The sequence below is a fragment of the Salvelinus sp. IW2-2015 genome, linkage group LG34, assembly GCF_002910315.2.
Source record: "Salvelinus sp. IW2-2015 linkage group LG34, ASM291031v2, whole genome shotgun sequence".
Taxonomy (NCBI): Eukaryota; Metazoa; Chordata; class Actinopteri; order Salmoniformes; family Salmonidae; genus Salvelinus; species Salvelinus sp. IW2-2015.
The window spans coordinates 2,079,003-2,101,020 of NC_036873.1; the positions used below are offsets into that span (position 1 = coordinate 2,079,003).

At 44.5% G+C, this 22,018-nt stretch overlaps 1 protein-coding gene across 5 annotated transcripts in view; it reads right to left on the bottom strand.

Moving 5' to 3' along the window:
* Nucleotides 1-22,018, bottom strand: part of dctd (dCMP deaminase) — a 64,932-nt gene that overhangs the window by 2,953 nt on the left and 39,961 nt on the right. For 2 of the 5 annotated variants that reach the window (XM_070437133.1, XM_070437134.1), the window contains exon 5: nucleotides 3,340-3,813. The exons of 1 other annotated variant lie outside the window; for it this stretch is intronic. In XM_070437133.1, the coding sequence (XP_070293234.1) occupies nucleotides 3,644-3,813 (170 nt within the window). In that variant the 3' untranslated portion in view covers nucleotides 3,340-3,643. Of the gene's footprint in view, nucleotides 1-3,339; nucleotides 3,814-13,624; nucleotides 13,725-19,879; nucleotides 20,486-22,018 lie in introns of those variants that run through there. 2 more of the 5 variants (XM_070437135.1, XM_070437136.1) reach the window with 2 other exon arrangements.

The window sequence follows — 22,018 nt, forward strand, 5'->3', positions numbered from 1 at the left end:
AGCTGTTGTGTTCGCTACTTAAGAGGAGAAAGAAAGGAAAAAGAGGGGGTGGATAGAGACAAAGACAGAAAGGAAGAGATGCTGACAGGTGAGGCAAAGCGACAGACAGACAGACGGACCCATAAGAAAAAAACCTACGCAAAAAATGTTTAACAAATATAACGTGAAAAAAGAGTGTACAAAACATTAGGAACACCTTCCTAATATTCAGTTGCACCCCCTTATGCCCTCAGAACAGCCTCAATTCGTTGGGGCGTGGACTCTACAAGGTGTCGAAAGCGTTCCAMAGGGATGCTGGCMCATGTTGACTCCAATGCTTCCCACAGTTGTGTCAAGTTGGCTGGATATCCTTTGGCTGGTGGACCRTTCTTGATACACACGGGAAACTGTTGAGCGTGGAAAACCCAGCAGCGTTGCAGTTCTTGACACACTCAAACCAGTGCGCCTGGTACCTACTTCCATACCCCGTTCAAAGGCACATAAATCTTTTGTCTTGCCCATTCACCCTCTGAATGACACACATACACAATCCATGTCTCAATTGTCTCAAGGTTTAAAAATCCTCCTTTAACATGTCTCCTCTCCTTCATCTACACTGATTTTGAAGTGGGGTTAACAGGTGACGTCAATAACGCATCATAGCTTTCACCTGGATTCAACTGGTCAGTCTTTGTCATGGAAAGAGCAAATGTACCTAATATTTTGTACACTCAGTGTACAAACAATAGTACTGTAACGACCCTGGGTTTATACGCACGGATATCGACTCTGCCGCTTGAGCATGCTTTTGCGGCACAGGCGATAGCGCGCTGGACTTCGGGCTAGAAGGTCGAGGGTTCAAGACCTGCTCCCTGCTGTTTCATTACAGTACGCAAGAATAAACACTATGGGACCACGCAGCCGTCATACCGCTCAGGAAGGAGAAGCGTTCTGTCTCCTAGAGATGAACGTACTTTGGTGCGAAAAGTGCAAATCAATCCCAGAACAACAGCAAAGGACCTTGTGAAGATGCTGAAGGAAACGGGTACAAAAGTATCTATATCCACAGTAAAACGAGTCCTATATCGACATAACCTGAAAGGCCACTCAGCAAGGAAGAAGCCACTGCTCCAAAGCCGTGGGGAGAAAGAACGTACTTTTTGGTGAAATGTCCTCTGGTCTGGTGAAACAAAAATAGAACTGTTTAGCCATAATGACCATCGTTATGTTTGGAGGAAAAAGGGGAAGGCTTGCAAGCAGAAGAACACCATCCCAACCGTAAAACACGGGGGTGGCAGCATCATGTTGTGGGGGTGCATCATGTTGTGGGGGTGCTTTGCTGCAGAAGGGGCTGGTGCACTTCACAAAATAGATGGCATCATGAGGCAGGAAAATTATGTGGATATATTGAAGCAAAATCTCAAGACATCAGTCAGGAAGTTAAATCTTGGTCGCAAATGGGTCTTCCAAATGGACAATAACCCCAAGCATACTTCCAAAGTTGTGGCATAATGGCTTAAGGACAACAAAGTCAAGGTATTGGAGTGGCCATCACAAAGCCCTGACCTCAATCCTGTAGAAAAGTTATGGGCAGAACAGAAAAAGCATGTGTGACACCAGCTCTGTCAGGAGGAATGGGCCAAAATTCGCCCAACTTATTGTGGGAAGCTTGTGAAAGGCTACCCTTAACGTTTGACCCAAGTTAAACAATTTAAAGGCAATGCTACCAAATACTAATTGAGTGTATGTAAACTTCTTACCCACTGGGAATGTGATGAGAGAATTAAAATCTTAAATCATTCTTTCTACTATTATTCTGACATTTCACATTCTTAAAATAAAGTGGTGATCCTAACTGMCCTAAGACAGGGAATCTTTACTAKGATTAAATGTCAGGAATTGTGAAAAACTGAGTTTAAATGTATTTGGTATTTCCATACAAATGTATTACAAATAGATTTTAAATGTATGTCACACATTAAAATGCATATTTTTGTATCCTAAAATGCATTCCCCAAAATATATATATAAAAATCTGTATGAGACGAAAATAGAACCAGACAGTGATCGCTCGTTGGCATGTCCACCTGTACCTCCACATGGACCTAGCTACATGGACCTAGCCACATGGACCTAGCTAAATGTGAGTCCACTACTGCTCCTTAGCGCTCTTTCTCTCTTCCCTCCTCTCTCTCTCTCCCAGCCCTGGCTGGCCGGCGTGTCATTTTTATACGATACCCGCAGCAATCACTCTGGTTGGCAAACCTGAGATGCTCATGCCAACATCAGATGTGAGCATGCAGGACAAAAGCATTTCAGGTAATACTAGCAAGGCCATTCAGGTGAAGCTGAGGTGTAGACTTGAGACAGAGGATTCAGGGAAGCTGAGGTGTAGACTTGAGACAGGCGATTGTAAGTGGAGGCATCCAGCAAAACATGTTGTGGCTGCGTTCAGGGTTTATTGGCCAACAGAGGCCCTGGCACGCTGGAGGTAGAGATGCAGAGGGAACCAGGGTAAGATGTGCATGCACTGCCTTGCTCCTTCCAAAGCTCTTGAACTCACAGCAGTCTCTCTCGGTGTACTTTCGTCAGAGGCACCTATTAAAGACCATGAAGGGGGTCGCCTGAAAGGGTGGAGAGGAAAAGAGGTCGGGGGAGAAGAGAACGAAAAGAAGAAAAAAAAATGTTTGAGTGTGGTGTCCCAGAGGCCTCTCCGAACCCTCTCCTGAGACTCACCATATCAACACCCTCTAGATCAGACACAGGCTAATCAATTACCTTTTCATTCTACCTTCCTCTCCATCACAGACACTCGTTTCAAGGCCGGGGAAAGATGGAAATGTCAGGTTCTTTTATTACCACTTCACACGCTCTCGGACTGCCTTTTTGTCAGGAGTGAGTGGGGATGATTTCCTATTCTGTATACGTGTCTACATGGAGGTTGTTTGAGTAGCACACCTAAAAGGCATCTGTTATGGAGTTATCCTTCTCCAAATATCTATTCCATTTCTCTCCCTTTTTTCTGTCCGGGTCCAACCACCAGCTCGATTTGCAAACCTGTTTCTTGGCAACGCAAGCAGAACACGGGGTCCAGGGAAATTGAACAGCATAGTTTAGTGTGGGGTATAGAATTGACCTGCATATTCACAGTATTACACACGCACGCACCACTTCATGTCCAGCAGATCTATGCTTGGATATTACCCAAAATACTGTGTGTCTTTTGAGGAATTGGAGCTTTTGTCAATGTACAGTACTTCTACCACCTGATCACACCTCTATTCAAAGTAATAACCAGAAAGAATGAGAGACAACGCTATAGCAGTTTCTATATTTTTGCATAAACACCGTACACTTGCATGATTTTAAAACATTGCTCATAGTTTATTTGGTTGACATTGCATGTGCAGCACACAATGTGTTTAGTGTTTCAGTACTCCCACCATTTGTGACATAGTCATTCTAAAGGTTAGACAAAAACAGTAACGATTGGAAAGAGTATCCTGACTGTGAAAAAAAGAATCGAAAGAGACCACAGTAAAAGTAACCCCATGTAAAGTCAATAAAAAAACAAACATTTCGCACTGTGAAAGACAAACAAAATATTTACAATGACATTTTTCTATAAGATTTAACTTTTACAGTAGATATCCTACTAGTTCCTCTAGTCGTGGTAGGTTGTTAGGAGAGGAGTAGACATCAAAGCACCCACTCTTTCTTTCCCTCTTCTTTCTTTCTCAAGGTGAGTGTATTCAGCCTGTTCCGTTGAACATCCCAGAGTGGTTAATAGAATTAAAATCGATGACAATCTTGTCTCGCTTGGGCTTGAACTGCCTGTGAACAAACAGAGACACACAGAGGGAGAGAGCGATGAAAAAAAGGAGAAAARGCAAGTCACTCTTTGTGAAGCTATGAACTTTTCCGGAACTTTTTCAGCACAGGGACTGTTTTGAGTCAGAGACAGGAGAGGGGGAGAGGCAGCAGAGACAAAGATGAAGGGATGGGAGAAGAAACTCAGCTTCCAGATTTTATTTTTCTCCTGCGCCCAGGAAGGAGCTCTGGGGTATCCAATTACCCACAAGCCACCTGGGGAGAGGGGGTGTAGGGTGGAGCGGCCGCCCCCTTGAGGAGGTAATGACAGGGACCAGGGACGCATTCTGCCCCCTTATCGCCGCAACCCCCTGCCGAGGTCCCCAATACCAGCAGAGAGTAGACTCCTCCTGTCCTCATCACTCTCTTATGTCTCTTTACCTATCTCTCGCTGTCCCGCTTTCTCAGTCCCCATGCCTGGACTCCCCGTACAGACCTGAAGCTGTATAGTTAGATCAGGTCTATTAGCAGGACCCCTGGATCTGTCCCGGGGCCCTGGAAAGAGAGGCCTGTAGCACTCCACCCTGTGTGGCTCAAGCGCATCACAGGCTACATCTCAAATGGCACCCTATATAGTGCATTACTTTTGACCAGTGCCTAGGGTACCACTTGGGACGTAAAAAGTTTTGTAGCACAACAGCTACCATTACCGCAGTGAAATGGCAGGCCACTAGCCTTTCTGGAGGCTTTTTATAAAGTCGTTTCTTAACACCTTGTCGTGGCGTACGTGCCCAAGCAGAAGAGGAGAGGCACTGTAGCGTGTCACAGTTCACCACTGCACAACACACTAAAAGCCTTGCTGCCTTGTAAAACGCCACCACTAATAGCGTTCCAGGACACCTTTCTTTCTGAAGACAGACCCACCGTCCTGCACATACACGCCCTTAGCCTGTTCACGGGCGCGCACACACACTGAATGAATGCTGCTTGCCACCTGCTTTTAAATCCCAAGGCCAAAGATGTTCTCACTCAATCAAATCAAAATGTTATTTGTCACGTGCCAAATACAACAGGTGTAGACGTGAAATGCATACTTACAAGCCCTTAACTTCTTATGGCTGGGGGCAGTATTGAGTAGCTTGGATGAATAAGGTTCCCAGAGTAAACTGCCTGCTACTCAGGCCCAGAAGCTAAGATATGCATATTATTAGTAGATTTGGATAGAAAACACTCTGAATGATGTCTGAGTATAACAGAACTCATATGGCAGGCAAAAACCTGAGAAAAAATCCAACCAGGAAGTGGGAAATCTGAGGTTTGTAAGTTTGCCTATCCAATATACAGTGTCTATGGGGTCATATACACTTCCTAAGGCTTCCACTAGATGTCAACAGTCTTTAGAACCCTGTTTGATGCTTCTACTGTGAAGGATGAGGGAATGAGAGCTGATTGAGTCAGGGGTCTGGCAGAGTGCCACAAGCTCACTCAGGCGTGCCCCTGTGAGTTAGAAAAGAAAAGGAACGCAGCTAAAGACAAAAAAATTCTCCGGTTAAAACATTATTGAAGATTTATGTTAATCTTACATGTTTCTACAAACTGTAATGGAATTTTTCGACTTTTCGTCTGGCCTGCGCGTCATGATATTGGATTTTTAAACTAAATGCGAACAAAAAGGAGGTATTTGGATATACATTATGGACTTTATCGAACAAAACAAACATTTATTGTGGAACTGGGATTCCTGGGAGTGCATTCTGATGAAGATCATCAAAGGTAAGTGAATATTTATAATGCTATTTCTGACTTCTGTTGACTCCACAACATGGCGGGGACCTGTATGGCTTGTTTTTGTGTCTGAGCGCCGTACTCAGATTAATGCATGGTGTGCTTTTTCCGTAAAGTTWAAAAAAAATCTGACACAGCAGTTGCATTAAAAAAAATATGCATTTTGTTGGTTAAGTAAGAAAATACTTGCGGGAAAAAAAAGTTACAAAATAATGAGGCTATATACAGGGGGTAACGGTACCGTGTCAATGTGTTGGGGTACAGGTGATTAAGGTAATATGTAAAGTACCAGTCAAAAGTTCGGACACAACTACTCATTCAAGGGTTTTTCTTTATTTTTACTATTTTCTACATTGTAGTGAAGCCATCAAAACTATGAAACACATATGGAATCATATGGCCCGTCAGGAAGTCCAGGATCCAGTTGCAGAGGGAGGTGTTTAGTGATGAGCTTTGAAGGCACTATGGTGTTGAACGCTGAGCTGTAGTCAACGAACAGCATTCTCACGTAGGTGTTCCTTTTGTCCAGGTGGGAAAGGGCAGTTTATAGTGCAATGGAGATTGCATCATCTGTGGATCTGTTGGGGCGGTATGCAAATTGTAGTGGGTCTAGGGTTTCTGGGATGGTGTTAATGTGAGCAATGACTAGCCTTTCAAAGCACTTCATGGCTACATACGTGAGTGCTACAGGGCGGTAGTCATTTAGGCAGGCTACCTTGGCATTCTTGGGCACAGGGACTATGGTGGTCTGCTTGAAACATGTAGGTATTACAGACTCGGTTAGGGAGAGGTTTGAAATGTCAGTGAAGACACTTGCCAGTTGGTCAGCGCATGCTCTGAGTACGAGTACTGGTAATCTGTCTGGCCCTGCGGCCTTGTGAATGTTGACATGTTTAAAGGTCTTACATCGGCTACGGAGAGCGTGATCACACAGTCGTCCGGAACAGCTGGTGCAGTGTTGCTTGCCTTGAAGAAAGCATAGAAGGCATTTAGCTCGTCCGGTAGGATTGCGTTACTGGGCAGCTCGCGATTGGGTTTCCCTTTGTAATAGTTTAGTTTGCAAGCTCCACCACATCCGACGAGCATCAGAGCCGGTGTCGTAGGATTCAATCTTAGTCCTGTAATGATGCTTTGCCTGTTTGATGGTTTGTCGGAGTGCATAGTGGGAAAGTCTTGCAGCTTAGCATCCACATCATCAGACCACTTCCGTAATAAGCGAGTCACTGGTACTTTCCGCTTGAGTTCTTTCTTGTAAGCAAAAACCAGTAGGATAGAATTATGGTCAGACTTTCCAAATGGAGGGAGAGCTTTGTATGCGTCTGTGTGGAGAAAAGGTCTAGAGTTTTATTTATTTTTATTTTTTGCCCTCTGGTTGCACATCCTGGTAGAAATKAGGTCAAACGTATTTAAGATTTCCTGCATTAAAGCTCCTAGAAGCCGGGGACACTGTTTCTGGGTGAGCATTCTCGTTTGCTTATGGCCTTATACATCTCGTTGAGTGCGGTCTTAGTCCCTGCATCAGTTTGTGATAACACTATTTACCAAGAGTTGTCTACAGCTTATCATGAGGTACTCTACCTCAGGCGAACAAAACCTTGAGACTTCTTTAATATTAGAGATTGCGCACCAGCTGTTGACAAATAGACCACCACCCGTCTTACCGGAGGTTGCTGTTCTGTCTTGCCGATGCACGGAAAACCCAGCCAACTGTATATTATCCATGTCCTTGTTCAGCCATGACTCAGTGAAACAGTGAGACATATATTATAGTTAATGTCCCATTGGTAGGATAGTTTCGAACAGAGCTCATCCAGTTTATTTTCCAGAGATTGCGCGTTAGCCAGTAGGAGAGATGGTAAAGGCAGATTATCCACTCGCCGCTGAATTTTCAAAGGCTCCATTTCAGTCCACATAACATTTGACAAACTACAGTAAATTTGACAAAACAAATTGTATTTTTCTGTAATTCCTATTTTTGGAAAGGGGAGGATGCTCAACCAACGTGAGTCGAGGTTCTACCAAAAAAAAAAAAAGTACTCATAATTGAAAAGGAGTAACACTTGCTCACCATTAGAATATTTTTTTTAAGCAGGGTTAAAAGATTAACGCTTCAGCCTTCAACGAGAGCAATTCAACTGGTTATACTGCGTCAACACTGATTCATTCATTCGTGTATTTTCCTCAAGGTCAAAAATGTTCCTTGAAACTTCTATTGAGTATGCGATCCAGTTAGTCAAATGTAATACACGCTTTCGGTCCAAAAAGCCAACGGATAAAGACGGAAAATAAAGAGAGGGATGGCGGAAAGGAGAGGAATAAAATAGTAATTGCAAACGTGTAGGAGGAAGTACATGATCAGCTAGCTCAGGGATTTGGCCTTGTTTCCCAAACTCGGTCCTGGGGACCCCCCTGAGTGCACATTTAGTTTTTTGCCCTAACACTACACAGCTGATTTAAAATAATCAAAGCTTGATGGGGGCACCAGGACCGAGTTTTGGAAACCCTGAGCTAGAGGACAACCTGAATAGGTGTGTGTGCACGCATGTAGAGGACATCCTCAATAAAACCAGCTAGTGGAGGTAACCTCTACCCCATATGAACACATCTTCAAAGATTTCTATATACACTGCTAAAAGAAATAAAGGGAACACTAAAATAACACATCCTAGATCTGAATGAATGAAATATTCTTATTAAATACTTTTTTCTTTACATAGTTGAATGTGCTGACAACAAAATCACACAAATTATCAATAGAAATCAAATTTATCAACCCATGGAGGTCTGGATTTGGAGTCACACTCAAAATTAAAGTGGAAAACCACACTACAGGCTGATCCAACTTTGATGTAATGTCCTTAGAACAAGTCAAAATGAGGCTCAGTAGTGTGTGTGGCCTCCACGTGCCTGTATGACCTCCCTACAACGCCTGGCATGCTCTCCTGAGAGGTGGCGGATGGTTCTCCTGAGGGATTCCTCCCAGACCTGGACTAAAGCATCCGCCAACTCCTGGACAGTCTGTGGTGCAACGTGGCGTGGTGGATGGAGCGAGACATGATGTCCAGGATGTGCTCAATTGGATTCAGGTCTGGGGAACGGGCGGGCCAGTCCATATCAAATGCCTTCCTCTTGCAGGAACTGCTGACAACACTCCAGCCACATGAGGTCTAGTATTAGGAGGAATCCAGGGCCAACCGCACCAGCATATGGTTCAACAGGGGTCTGAGGATCTCATCTCGGTACTAATGGCAGTCAGGCTACCTCTGGCGAGCACATGTAGGCTTGCAGCCCCCCAAGAAATGCCACCACACACCATGACTGACCCACGCCAAATCGGTCATGCTGGAGGATGTTGCAGGCAGCAGAACGTTCTTCCACGGCGTCTCCAGACTCTGTTACGTCTGTCCACATGTGCGTGTGAACCTGCTTTCATCTGTGAAGAGCACAGGGCGCCAGTGGCGAATTTGCCAATCTTGGTTGTCTTCTGGCAAATGCCAAACGTCCTGCACGGTGTTGGGCTGTAAGACAACCCCACCTGTGGCCGTCGGGCCTCATAGAGTCTGTTTTCTGACCGTTTGAGCAGACACATGCCACATTTGGTGGCCTGCTGGAGGTCATTTTGCAGGGCTCTTGGCAGTGCTCCTCCTTGCACAAGGGCGAGGTAGCGGTCCTGCTGCTGGGTTGTTGCCCTCCTACGGCCTCCTCCACGTCTCCTGATGTAACTGGCCTGTCTCCTGGTAGCGCCTCCATGCTCTGGACACTACGCTGACAGACACAGCAAACCTTCTTGCCACAGCTCTCATTGATGTGCATCTCTGGATGAGCTGCACTATCTGAGCCACTTGTGTGGGTTGTAGACTCGGTCTCATGCTACACACTAGAGTGAAAGCACCGCCAGCATTCAAAGTGACCAAAACATCAGCCAGGAAGCATAGGAACTGAGAAGTGGTCTGTGGTCACCACCTGCAGAACCACTCTTTATTGGGGTGTCTTGCTAATTGCCTATAATTTCTACCTGGTTGTCTATTCCATTTGCACAACAGCATGTGAAATGTATTGTCAATCAGTGTTGCTTCCTAAGTAGACAGTTTGATTTCACAGAAGTGTGATTGACTTGGAGTTACATTGTGTTGTTTAAGTGTTCCCTTTATTTTTTTGAGCAGTGTATATATATATATATATATTTTATCATTGGAAGTCTATGGGTACATCCCAAATGGCACCGTATTCCCTGTAGAGTGCACTACGTTTGACCAGAGCCCTATGGGTAGTGCCATAAAGTAGGGCACTATATAAGGAACAGGGTGCCATTTGGAAYGCAAACCTATATATTTTGTATTTTCTGGCTTCCTGTCTCCAACAGTAAAAGTCTTAGTTGATCTGTCGAGGATGACGTATTAAGACTGTATTTAAATACCTAAGCTGTAACCCTGTGTGTGTAATGTGGCTCAGCGGGAGATTTCCAAGCATGTGTAGTAGCGAAAGACATTTCAATGGGAATCAATTAAAGAACGTTCTGCTTGTTCATGTACCTGCAAATAAGGACATGTTGGTGAAAGATATGCTTTATTTTTCCCAGTGTTCATCTATAGAGTATGAATGTGTTGTTCGGGGTCTATACAGTTTGTTAAAGTCCTGCAACGGGTCGGATACCCACGATTCCCTGCGGTTGAGCCGCAAAAATACAAATAAATCTGCTAGCGGGTGGAATGAAAACATTCAACACACGGATCAGAACAATTATATTGCRGGTCGGAAATGTTTTCAATCAAGATTWAWTTTTTTWTTTTTTTAAACAGGAACTTGTTATGTTGAACTGTGTTGCAAAATCAATTAGGCTATGTGAGCGGTGAGGCAGACATTGCCTGGGCCTAGGCTACCAGCCACATAGCGAGAGATTAGAGCAGGAAACTGTCCAATAGTAGAATGTGTGGTCCTGAAACATTCCTAAATTTGTCAACGTGCAGAGCTTATGTTTCCTTCTGCCACATGACAATATGTTGCAAAGTTTATTTTCCCTGACTACTAACTCACGTGAAAATGGGTAACGTAACAGGAGAAATAAAACCAAAAAGGTTACGATGGTGAAATACAAATCAAATGTATTTATAAAGCCCTTCGTACATCAGCTGATATCTCAAAGTGCTGTACAGAAACCCAGCCTAAAACCCCAAACAGCAAGCAATNACAAATCAAATGTATTTATAAAGCCCTTCGTACATCAGCTGATATCTCAAAGTGCTGTACAGAAACCCAGCCTAAAACCCCAAACAGCAAGCAATGCAGGTGTAGAAGCACGTTTGTGGAAACTGGTCCTGCTCGATTGAAATCGCCTGTTTGGAAGGATTTTGGAGTAATTGTGGACAAGGACGACAACAACCCAGTAGATGGAAAAGTGCAAGCAGGTATTTGTTCATGATAATTCAGTAGATTATATTAATTCAGGCTTTCGTTCATTTCGACCATACACAGCCAAATCAATTTTAAACCTGTGCAGCTGGTAAAAGTTTGAGTAGCCAATAGCCTACTAAATAAATGAATGCTATTTGATTCTGGGAATTGTTTAAATTTCAATTAAACTATTTAATTATCTAAATAATATTGAATGTAAAGGTATAGGCTTACATTCGGTAATAAGAAAGCCTATAGAAGGCTCTTTTTCAAATGTGAGTTGTCGCATCGCATTGTGAAAATAGAATTCTTAAAAGAGGAGCTGAACTTCATAATTTGGTCTAGTTTTTTGGCTTGGTCATTATTAAGAAATGCTGCAGCCATGACTGAAGCCAAATGAGAGTTGTCTTGTGGGGACCGTCAATAATCTATGGATTTCACATGACTGGGAATACAGATACCTTAGAAAAAAGGTAGAGGCGTGGATCAGAAAACCAGTCAGTGTCTGGTGTAACCCACATTTGCCTCATGCAGCGTGACATCTCCTTCATACAGAGTTGATCAGGCTGTTGATTGTGGCCTGTGGAATGTTGTCCCTCTTCATGGCTGTGCGAAGTTCCTGGATATTGGCGGGAACTGCAACACATCGATCCAGAGCATCTCAAACATGCTCAATGGGTGATGTGTGAGTATGCAGGCCATTGAAGAACTGGGACATTTTCAGCTTCCAGGAATTGTGTACAGATCCTTGCAACATGGGGCTATACATTATCATGCTGAAACATGAGGTGATGGTGATGGATGAATGGCATGACAATGGGCCTCAGGATCTCGTCACGGTATCTCTGTGCATTCAAATTGGCATTGATAAAACGCAATTGTGTTTGTTTTCTGTAGTTTATGCCTGTCCATACCATAACCCCACCGCCACCATGGGGCACTAGGTTCACAACGTTGACATCAGCAAACTGCTCGCCCCCACACAACGCCATATACACTGTCTGCCATCTGCCTGGTACAGTTGAAACCGGGATTCATCCGTGAAGAGCACACTTCTCCAGTGTCCATCGAAGGTGAGCACTGCGGTCAGGTCAAGACCCTGGTGAGGATGATGAGCACGCAGATTAGCTTCCTGATAAGGGAATTTATATGTTTAAAGTAATGACTAAAGAATTCCACCCTGAAACGTATTAGAATTATAAGACTATATTCCAATAATACATGTGTGGGACGAGTTAAGAGGGCAAAATGTATGGTTGAGAAAACAGAGGCTGGTAGACTACACATGATAACTCTAAAAAGGCTGACAACAGGAGGGCCCTTCCAATCTAGGGAGGAGAGGAGAGTACGGCGAGAAACTGCCAAGGCTAGTAGAAAAGTGATAAAGCTGTGTGTGTGTGTGTGTGTGTGCAGGCGCGTGTAGCGGGGGTTATAAAGACTGTTCAAATTTTGGTTGACTTTAGAATGTTCTCGTGAATAAAGAACCAACCTTTTGCAGAAATCTGGGACTTTGCCTAATTCTTATTAACCCTAGCTTTACAACCTAGGGGGAATTGGTCAAAGCTGTAGTGATTGTTATCATCATTGGGATTGAAAATTCTCGTGACAGTTTGAGCAGAAATTCTTCAGTTGTTCAAACCCACAGTCTGGGTGGTTGGTCGGATGTGGAGGTCCTGGGCTGGCGTGGTTACAAGTGGTCTGCGGTTGTGAGGCCGGTTGGACTTACTGCCAAATTCTCTAAAAAGACACGGCTTATGGTAGAGATTTTATGCTCTGGAGGACTTTCTTGCAGTCAGCACGCCAATTGAACACTCCCTCAACTTGAGATATCTGTGGCATTGTGTTCTGTGACAAAACTGCCCATTTTAGAGTGTCCTTTTATTGTCCCCAGCATAAGGTGCACCTGTGTAATGATCACGCTGGTTAATAAGCGTCTTGATATGCCACACCTGTCAGGTGGATGGATAATCTTGGCAAAAGAGAAATGCTCACTAACAGGGATGTAAACACATCTGTGCATAACATTTGAGAGAAATAAGCTTTTGTGAGTGTGGAACATTTCTGGGATCTTTTATTTCAGCTCATGAGACCAACACAACATGTTGCGTTTATATTTTTGTTCAGTGCAGAATATGTAGAGACATGAAACGACATTATCAAAATATCTATCTGCTCCTTTCATCACACCTCTTTCCACCCACTCACATCTCACCACCCCTCTTCCCCCCCACCTCTATGACCCCACCACTCAATCCTGTGTTGTTTGTGAGAGCAGATTGGCAGCAGGTAGTTAGTTGTAGGCTGTATGGGGTCTGGTGCAGTCTGGCACTGCTGACCCCCCCAGTAGTCCCAGGACAGGTCGTTAGTGGGTAGGGTTTACACCCCTGAAACAACCTCCATATCCAGGCACTACCTCCCCCCCATCACACACCATGCCCCAACCCTCTGACACGCATGTATACAGGTTCAAAAAGACACAGCATGTAACTCCGAGGGGAGCGCCATCTAAGCTCCAACCCTGTTTGTTTGGACCCTCTTCTCACAGAAGGTCAGCCCTCTCTGGCTGGCAGATGTCAATTAAGTCATCCACACTCCTCTTCCCTCCATCCCCTCAATCCAGGAGCAATACAACACACACGGCGGCTCAGGAACTGCTCACTTGTATTCGATCCCTGCCAGAGTTAGCAGCGTCCTGGAGCAGTCATTTCACGGGATGTCGTGGTAACTTGTCTGACAAATAAAACTCACGTCCTTTATAACTGTAGGTAAGAGACAGCGAGGGGAAAGAGGGAGGGAGAGAGTCAATTAATCTATCGGACGGCTCGGGATGATGGTGAGTGGTGACTAAGGGAGGGAGGGAGGGCCTCAGTAAACCCTGCAGAGTAGAGAAGGGAGGAGGGGTGCATTTTTGAGTGTGTGTACTGTATTGGGGCGTCGATAAACCTCATACAGCAAGGCCGAGTCCAATACCGAGAACTAAAGGCGACGCAGGCAAATCTACCAACCACCAGTGTCAATCTTTTAAAAGCGCACCCCTTTCCCGCTTAATGGAGGGAGCGGTGTGTGTGTGTGTGTGGTGTTGTGTGTGTGTGTGTTGTGGTGTGTGGTGTGTGTGTGTGTGTGTGGTGTGTGGTGTGTGTGTGAGTGAGAGAGATAAGCGGTATAAACAGGGCTGGTCGATTAGTATATCTACCGTACATCATGCTTGGGGAGGTCTCGGCTCCCTACACAACACAATATACACACACACATATCACTCTGGCAAAAAGGCACATACAGCGGGTGCCCGCCTTATCTGCCATCACGCCCACTGAAACCTTCCCTAAACTGCAGAGATAGGATTGGTTGTCCCCCATGGCTCTGTGCTGGGCCCGCCTGATATCTTCCCCGCATCATCAGAGCTTTCGGAGCCGCTGGCTCAATCCGACTCAGAGTTACCCAGCATGGCTTCCCAGTCTCACCTGCCCTGTATTATCGGACAGTTTCATCTGCGGGAAACTGTGAAAGAACCGGTATTTATCCTGTGATCTGCTGAGGGGAGACCACGCAGAGTGAATTCTATTCACCACAGTAGATAAAGAGCGACTGACTATCGGGCTGGCTGGTGGTGTTACTGTTAGCAGCACTATCTATACAGGGAGTGAAAGACAGGCTAGCCTCTAGCATAGTGGTTTACCCCTTCCAGTAGACAAACAGTGGTGATAATATCCACTCAACTGGTATGGATTGGACTGTTATGCTCATCATATTCTCTTCACTTTGTATCACACCAGTTGTTGTACAGTTACTACTCCGATCGCTGATCTTAAACAGAAGAGAAATGGCAGCATGTGGAGCTACTGAAATCTAACTAAATCACACCAAAGCAGAGGTTCTTAATTCTGGTCCTGGTAATCCAGGGTGCATATGCGTTTGCCCTAACACTACACACCTGATTCCACTCATCGTCAAACCTTTTCCTAGTGGAATCAGGTGCGTAGTGCAGATTTAAGAAACATTGGTCTGAGCAACTACAAGAGCGAAGCTTACTTCTCAACAACCACACAGACCACTATTCAAAAGAAACATTAGCAGCGAATAAATATGTACGGAAAACAACAAAGCCTATGTGAATGTGTGCAGCGATGCTGCCTGGCCTAACAATGGATCAGATAAATAGATGAAACGCACAAAGCGTCGCTTCTCCCAAGTGGAAGTAACAAAGACCTTTATGGTCGGATTGTTTGCAACCGTAGTAGGCCGCAGAGACGGTACGTGGGGCGAGTTCCTTTATTCATAAATCACCCGCTGAGAATATTCTCTGATATTTGGATTTGCATATAAGGTTATTATTATTCCTAGGTGTATTAGCTTTGAAAAGCACAGAGATGCAATGAGTGTGAATATACATCCTAAAAAATACAAATAAACACCTATGACATTCTTGGGAAGAACTTGTACACCGCAAAGAAAACAATGTAAGAAAAAAAAAACTTTCCTGCAAAAATAAATAACCGCAACAAATAAATAAAACATTTAATCAAACTTGCTTACTTATTGAAGTAATGTCCGGGTGTGAGTTTGCATATGGTAGTAGTCTGAACGGGGATAATGCCAGTGTTCCAAATGTATAGCCAATAAACAAACCATGAATAAAAATGCACACACAATGGACTGTCAATATTGCCTAGTGAGGGCTCTGCAGGATTTGGCATTCGCGCTTGGCTGACTCCGCTGGGGTGTGATGGAAGGGGAATAATGATTGGTGGTGGAGATGGTGAGGGTGGGGGCCACAGTAGGTGTTGCTCATGCTGTCAAGACCACCATGACTCTTAAGTAGCACAGAGGGGGGAAGAAAAAAAAAAATCAGGGAGATGGCTTGAAATTACACTGGTTTATTTTGGCAGAGAAATGTGTGTGTGATGACCTTACTATGTAATTGGGCAACTGGGAATTTCGTTTTGATGTGTGTAAGGAAGGCGCGGGCTGTGTGTGTGTTCYGTGGGCCGAGATATGGTCGTTTGGGGGTGCAGTGGTTATGAAGTGGGGCTTCACTGCCTCACAGCTCTAATAAGAAGGCAAAGCCTCTAGAGGATCCAAGATCAACCCAACCCACAGCCTGGAGTGAACAGGCCGCAGCATGGAAAAGTGGTGTGTGTTTCTGTTTGAAAGCGCTGCTCCCAAGAGAGAGAAGACTCAACATCCGCACTGCTTGAGACAGACACAGTTTCAGATAACCTTCTGCACCAAACGGGGAGCTTTACAAGTCGCCAAGGACAAGAGCTTTAGTCTAGCGTACGGTAGCCGATACACATAATTTAAAAAGCAAATGGTATGAAATTAAACTAGTCCTTCTAAAACACATCCTTCAGAGCCAAGGGGGGGGGGGGGGGGTGCAATGGAGGTTTGCTTTACGACCATAGAGATGAGGTTGTGAGTTGTGAGTGTCGGAATCTGGTCAAGCAGCAGTGGCCAGCCCAGTCTCAGCCACCTTCTGCCTATGCTTCTACTATCGGTCTCCCTGCCCCCGTGTACTGTCCAAATACGGACAAAAATAAATACAACAGGGATTAGATGTTCCTAGATGGGGTTCTGAGTCTGACACCTTGAGACGCCAGTCGTAGTCATGTTAGAAAAGGGAGGTGCAGAATTGAACAAATGTACTATTGAAAATCATCTCTTTCCACTGATCTATAGTGAAGCAACAGAGGAAAACAGAGCCATATTTTAAATATAAAACGTAAAGGAAAATATCTTTAAATAAAGCACATTTGTTTTCTCYSTCTGGTAGATATATTTTTGTGAAGTATACTGAAGGTGAAATGCACATCCCAACCTTTAGAAAACCAATGTTACTGTAGAAGGCCTGCACGGCACAATGTATAATTTATCATGTCTGTAAAAACATAAATAGCCTTTCATCCATCTCTACCCGTTGCCAAGACAACAGACTAGCAATAAAGAAAATACATTTTATAGATTGAAGACTGAGAAACAATACATTTTGAACTGATAACAGACCGCAAAGCGCTACAGAGGGTTGTGCGRACTGCCCAGTACATCACTGAGGCCGAGCTCCCTGCCATCCATGATCTCTAGATCAGGCGGTGTCAAAGGAAGGCCAAAAATTGCCAAAGACTAAAGCCATAAACTGTTCACTCTGCTACCATCCGGCAAATGTCACCGGATCATCGAATCTCGRACCAACAGGCTCCGAGACAGCTTCTACCCCCAAGCCATAAGAATGCTAAAGAGTTAATTGAATGGTTACTCTGAGTATCTGCATCGACCCCATCTTGCACTGACTCTATGCAGACTCACAAAGACGAATATATTGCAGCTCAAAAATGTATGCATGTAAACTCAGCCAAAAAATAAATGTCCATTTCAGGACTGTCGTTCAAAGATAATTCGGAAAAATCTAAATAACTTCACAAATCTTCATTGTAAAGGGTTTAAAAACTGTTTCCCATGCTTGTTCAATGAACCATAAACATTTAATGAACATGCACCTGTGGACCGGTCGTTAAGACACTAACAGCTTACAGACGGTAGGCAATTAAGTTCACAGTTATGAAAACTTAGGACACTAAAGAGGCCTTTCTACTGACTCTGAAAAACACCAAAAGAAATATGCCCAGGGTCCCTGCTCATCTGCGTGAACGTGCCTTAGGCATGCTGCAAAGAGGCATGAGGACTGCCTCATTGCAATGTCCGTACTGTGAGACGCCTAAGACAGAGCTACAGGGAGACAGGACGGACAGCTGATCGTCCTTGCAGTGGCAGACCACATGTAACAACACTTGCACAGGATCGGTACATCCGAACATCACACTTGCTGGACAGGTACAGGATGGCAACAACAACTGCCCGAGTTATACCAGGAACGCACAATCCCTCCAGCAGTGCTCAGACTGTGCGCAATAGGCTRAGAGAGGCTGGACTGAGGGCTTGTAGGCCTGTTGTAAGGCAAGTCATCACCAGACATCACCGGCAACAACGTCGCCTGGACCCACCATCGCTGGACCAGACAGGACTGGAAAAAAGTGCTCTTCACTGATGAGTCACGGTTTTGTCTCACCAGGGGTGATGGTCGAATTTGCGTTTATCGTCGAAGGAATGAGCATTACACCGAGGCCTGTACTCTGGAGCGGGATCGATTTGGAGGTGGAGCGTCCGTCATGGTCTGGGGCAGTGTGTCACAGCATCATTGGACTGAGCTTGTTGTCATTGCAGGCAATCTCAACACTGTGCATTACAGGGAAGACATCCTCCTCCCTCATGTGAAACCCTTCCTGCAGCTCATCCTGACATGACCCTCCAGCATGACGATGCCACCAACCATACTGCTCCTTCTGTGCATGATTTGCTGCAAGACAGGAATGTCAGTGTTCTGCCATGGCCAGTGAAGAGCCTGGATCTCAATCCCATTGAACACGTCTGGGACCTGTTGTATCGGAGGGTGAGGGCTAGGGCCATTCCCCCCCAGAAATTTCCAGGAACTTGCAGGTGCCTTGGTGAAAGAGTGGGTAACATCTCACAGCAAGAACTGGCAAATCTGGTGCAGTCCATGAGGAGATGATGCACTGCAGTACTTAATGCAGCTGGTGGCCACACCAGATACTGACTTACTTTTGACCTCCCCCCCACCCCCCGTTGCTCAGACACATTATTCAATTTCGGTTAACCAGATTCAACACAAGACATGTGACTATGTTCATACAAATATTTACACATGTTAAGTTTGCTGAAAATAAACGCAGTTGACGTTCATTTTTTGCTGAGTTTATCTATGTGTGTGTGTGTGTGTGTGTGTGTTGTGTGTGTGTATATATATCACACACACACACACACACACACCTACCATTCAAAAGTTTGGGGTCACTTAGAAATGTCCTTGTTTTAGAAATAAAATAAAAAAATTGTATATTAAAATAACATGAAATACAGTGCAGACATTGTTAATGACTATTGTAGCTGGAAACGGCAGATTTTTTATGGAATATCTACATAGGCGTACAAAGGGCCATTATCAGCAACCATCACTCCGTGGCACATTGTGTTAGCTAATCCAAGTGTATAATTTTAAAAGGCTAATTAATCATTAGAAAACCCTTTTGCAATCATGTTAGCACAGCTGAAAACTGTTGTCCTGATTAAATAAGCAATAMAACTGGCCTTCTTTAGACTAGTTGAGTATCTGGAGCATCAGCATTTATGGGTTCGATTACAGGCTCAAAATGGTCAGAAACAAAGAACTTTCTTCTGAAACTCGTCAGTCTATTCTTGTTCTGAGAAATGAAAGCTATTCCATGCGAGAAATTGCCAAGAAACTGAAGATCTCGTACAACGCTGTGTACTACTCCCTTCACAGAACAGCGCAAACTGGCTCTAACCAGACTAGAAAGAGGAGTGGGAGGCCCTGGTGCACAACTGAGCAAGAGGACATTAAGAGTGTCTAGTTTGAGAAACAGACGCCTCGCAAGTCCTCAACTGGCAGCTTCATTAAATAGTACCTGCAAAACACCAGTCTAAACGTCAGCAGTGAAGAGGCGACTCTGGGATGCTGGCCTTCTAGGCAGAGTTGCAAAGAAAAAGCCATATCTCAGACTTGCCAATAAAAAGAAAAAAGTCACTGGACAGAGGAACTCTGCCTAGTAGGCCAGCAACATTAACAATGTCTACACTGTATTCCTGATTAATTTGATGTTATTTTAATGGACAAGGACATTTATAAGTTACCCCGTACATGCATACACACACAGTATCAGTCAAAAGTTTGGACACCTTTTCTTTATTGTTACTATTTCCTACAATGTAGAATAGTGAAGACATCAAAACTATGAAATAACACATATGGATCATGTAGTAACCAAAAAAAGTGTTAAACAAATCTAAATATATTTTATAAKAGAGATTCTTCAAAGTAGCCACCCTTTGCCTTGATGACAGCTTTAAACACTCTTATTTTAACTCTGCATTGTTGGGAAGGGCTCGTAAACAAGCATTTCATTGTAAAGTCTAGACCCGTCATATTCGGCGCATGTGACAAATCAAATGTTATTTGATATTGTTGTTATGTAACTAACCAGTCACACCGGAATACTAGTGACCAGTCATGAATGGGATAGAAAACTCTAGTTGGAACCAGAGAGACAGTTTGAGTTGTAAAAAACGCAACATTCTGGAACATTCCACAACAGTGACTTAAGTGGATGGGAGAGCAGCTTAAGTAATTCAGAAAAGAGGGAGGAGGGTAGGGTAGCTAGCCATTTGGGACCAGACTAAAACTTTGGAACATTTCAAAATTAGCCCACTCTCTGTGAGAGTGGAAGTTGGTGACAGACACAGAGAGTTTGTGTGTGCGGGTGAATGCCTGAGAGCGTGTGCCTGTGACAGACATGTTCGGCCCCTTGCCAGCGTCAGCCCAAAGTGACAAGATGGTAGAGAAGGATGGCAGGCAGGCGCTGGGGAGTCAGTCCAAGCCCAATAGACKGAGGAGGCTCCCACGAATCCATGTTTTACACATCCTTTTGGCCAGCTACAGAAAGAAAAGAGGGAGTGAAGGAGAGAGAGGAATATCAGGCAAGGAAAGTAAAAGAAAAAACKGAGAAAGGGGGGCCTAATACGTGGCAGTCGAGAGACCAAATGAGAAAGAGGAGAGAGAGAGAGAGAAGGCAAGGGAAATCTGAGGTGAGGAAGAAAGYAGCCTCTCGTYATGGCTAAGTGGAAGGATGGGCATCAYCTTAAGAGTTCCAACCCAACTTTACTATATAGTGACTTCTACCGTGATCATCTTTACTTTTTTTGTACAGAAAGCTCATATTATTGTCACATTATATTATCACATATTATTGTCACCGTCGAAGCACTTCTGGACATCAGATCGACAGCTACTAACCTAGATTWTGACTTCAACTCCGACCTCAGCTGTTCCACTGTTCATACCGAACCCTATTCCTTTGTTCCATGGGCTACCAAAACGCTGCAGGCGTAGATGTGGGAGACGAGGTGGAGTCCTGGTGAAATTGAGGCGAAGTAAACACCTCCAACACCTCCATACCTCCATTCTCCATGCAGCGGCAGGATCGGACGGCAGTGGCGGCAAGTCGAAAGGAGGTGGAGTGTTTTTTCAAAAGTAACTAGTTCTGCTGCTTCAAGTGTGAAGGAAATCGCTTTTGATCACCTGGTATATAATAGGTCATGGTAAGCTGCAGGCCCTTTTACCTACCAAGAGAGTTCTAATTTGTAATTATCACAGCTGTCTACATCCCTTCACAAGCCAACACCACTCTGGCTCTCAAACTGTACGGGGCCATAAACGAACAAGAAACTGCTCACCCAGAGGAAGCATTTCTGGTGGGCAGAGACTTTAACGTTGGGAGACTTGAAACTGTTCTACCGCACTTCTATCAACGCGCCACTAGGGGCGCTAAAACTACCCACAGAAACGTACACAAGGACCTCCCTCGTCCACCTTTCGGGAAATCTGACCATGACTCCGTTCTCCTGCTTCCCGTTTACAAAGAGGAAGTACAGTGACGCACTCAATACGGAAGTGGTTGGATAAAGCAGACGCGAGGCTACAAGACTGCTTGCTAGTACAGACTAGGATATGTTCTGGGATTGATCTGATAGCATTGAGGAGTTTACCACAAAAGTCACAGGGTTCATCAATAAGTGCATAGACAATGTAATCCCCACGGTGACTATAAGAACGTATACAAACCAAAAACCATGTATTACAGAAAATAGAGTTGGGCTAAAGGTTAGAGCTACCGCTTACAAGGAACAGGACATGGAAAGAAAGCACGCTATGACCTCCGACAAGACATTAAACATGCAAAAGCTCAATATAGGAAGGTGGAATCCTATTACACCGTYTCCGATGCTCGTCGTTTGTGGCAGGGTTTACAGATGATAACGGATTACAAAGGGAAACCCAGCCATGAGTTCCCCAGCAATGTAGAACTCCCAAATGAGCTACATGCCTTTCATGCTCCCGTCGAGGAATATAACACTGTGCCGCCTTGCGTGAAAGCCCATGTTTTTMCGGATTACTGTGCGAGCTCGC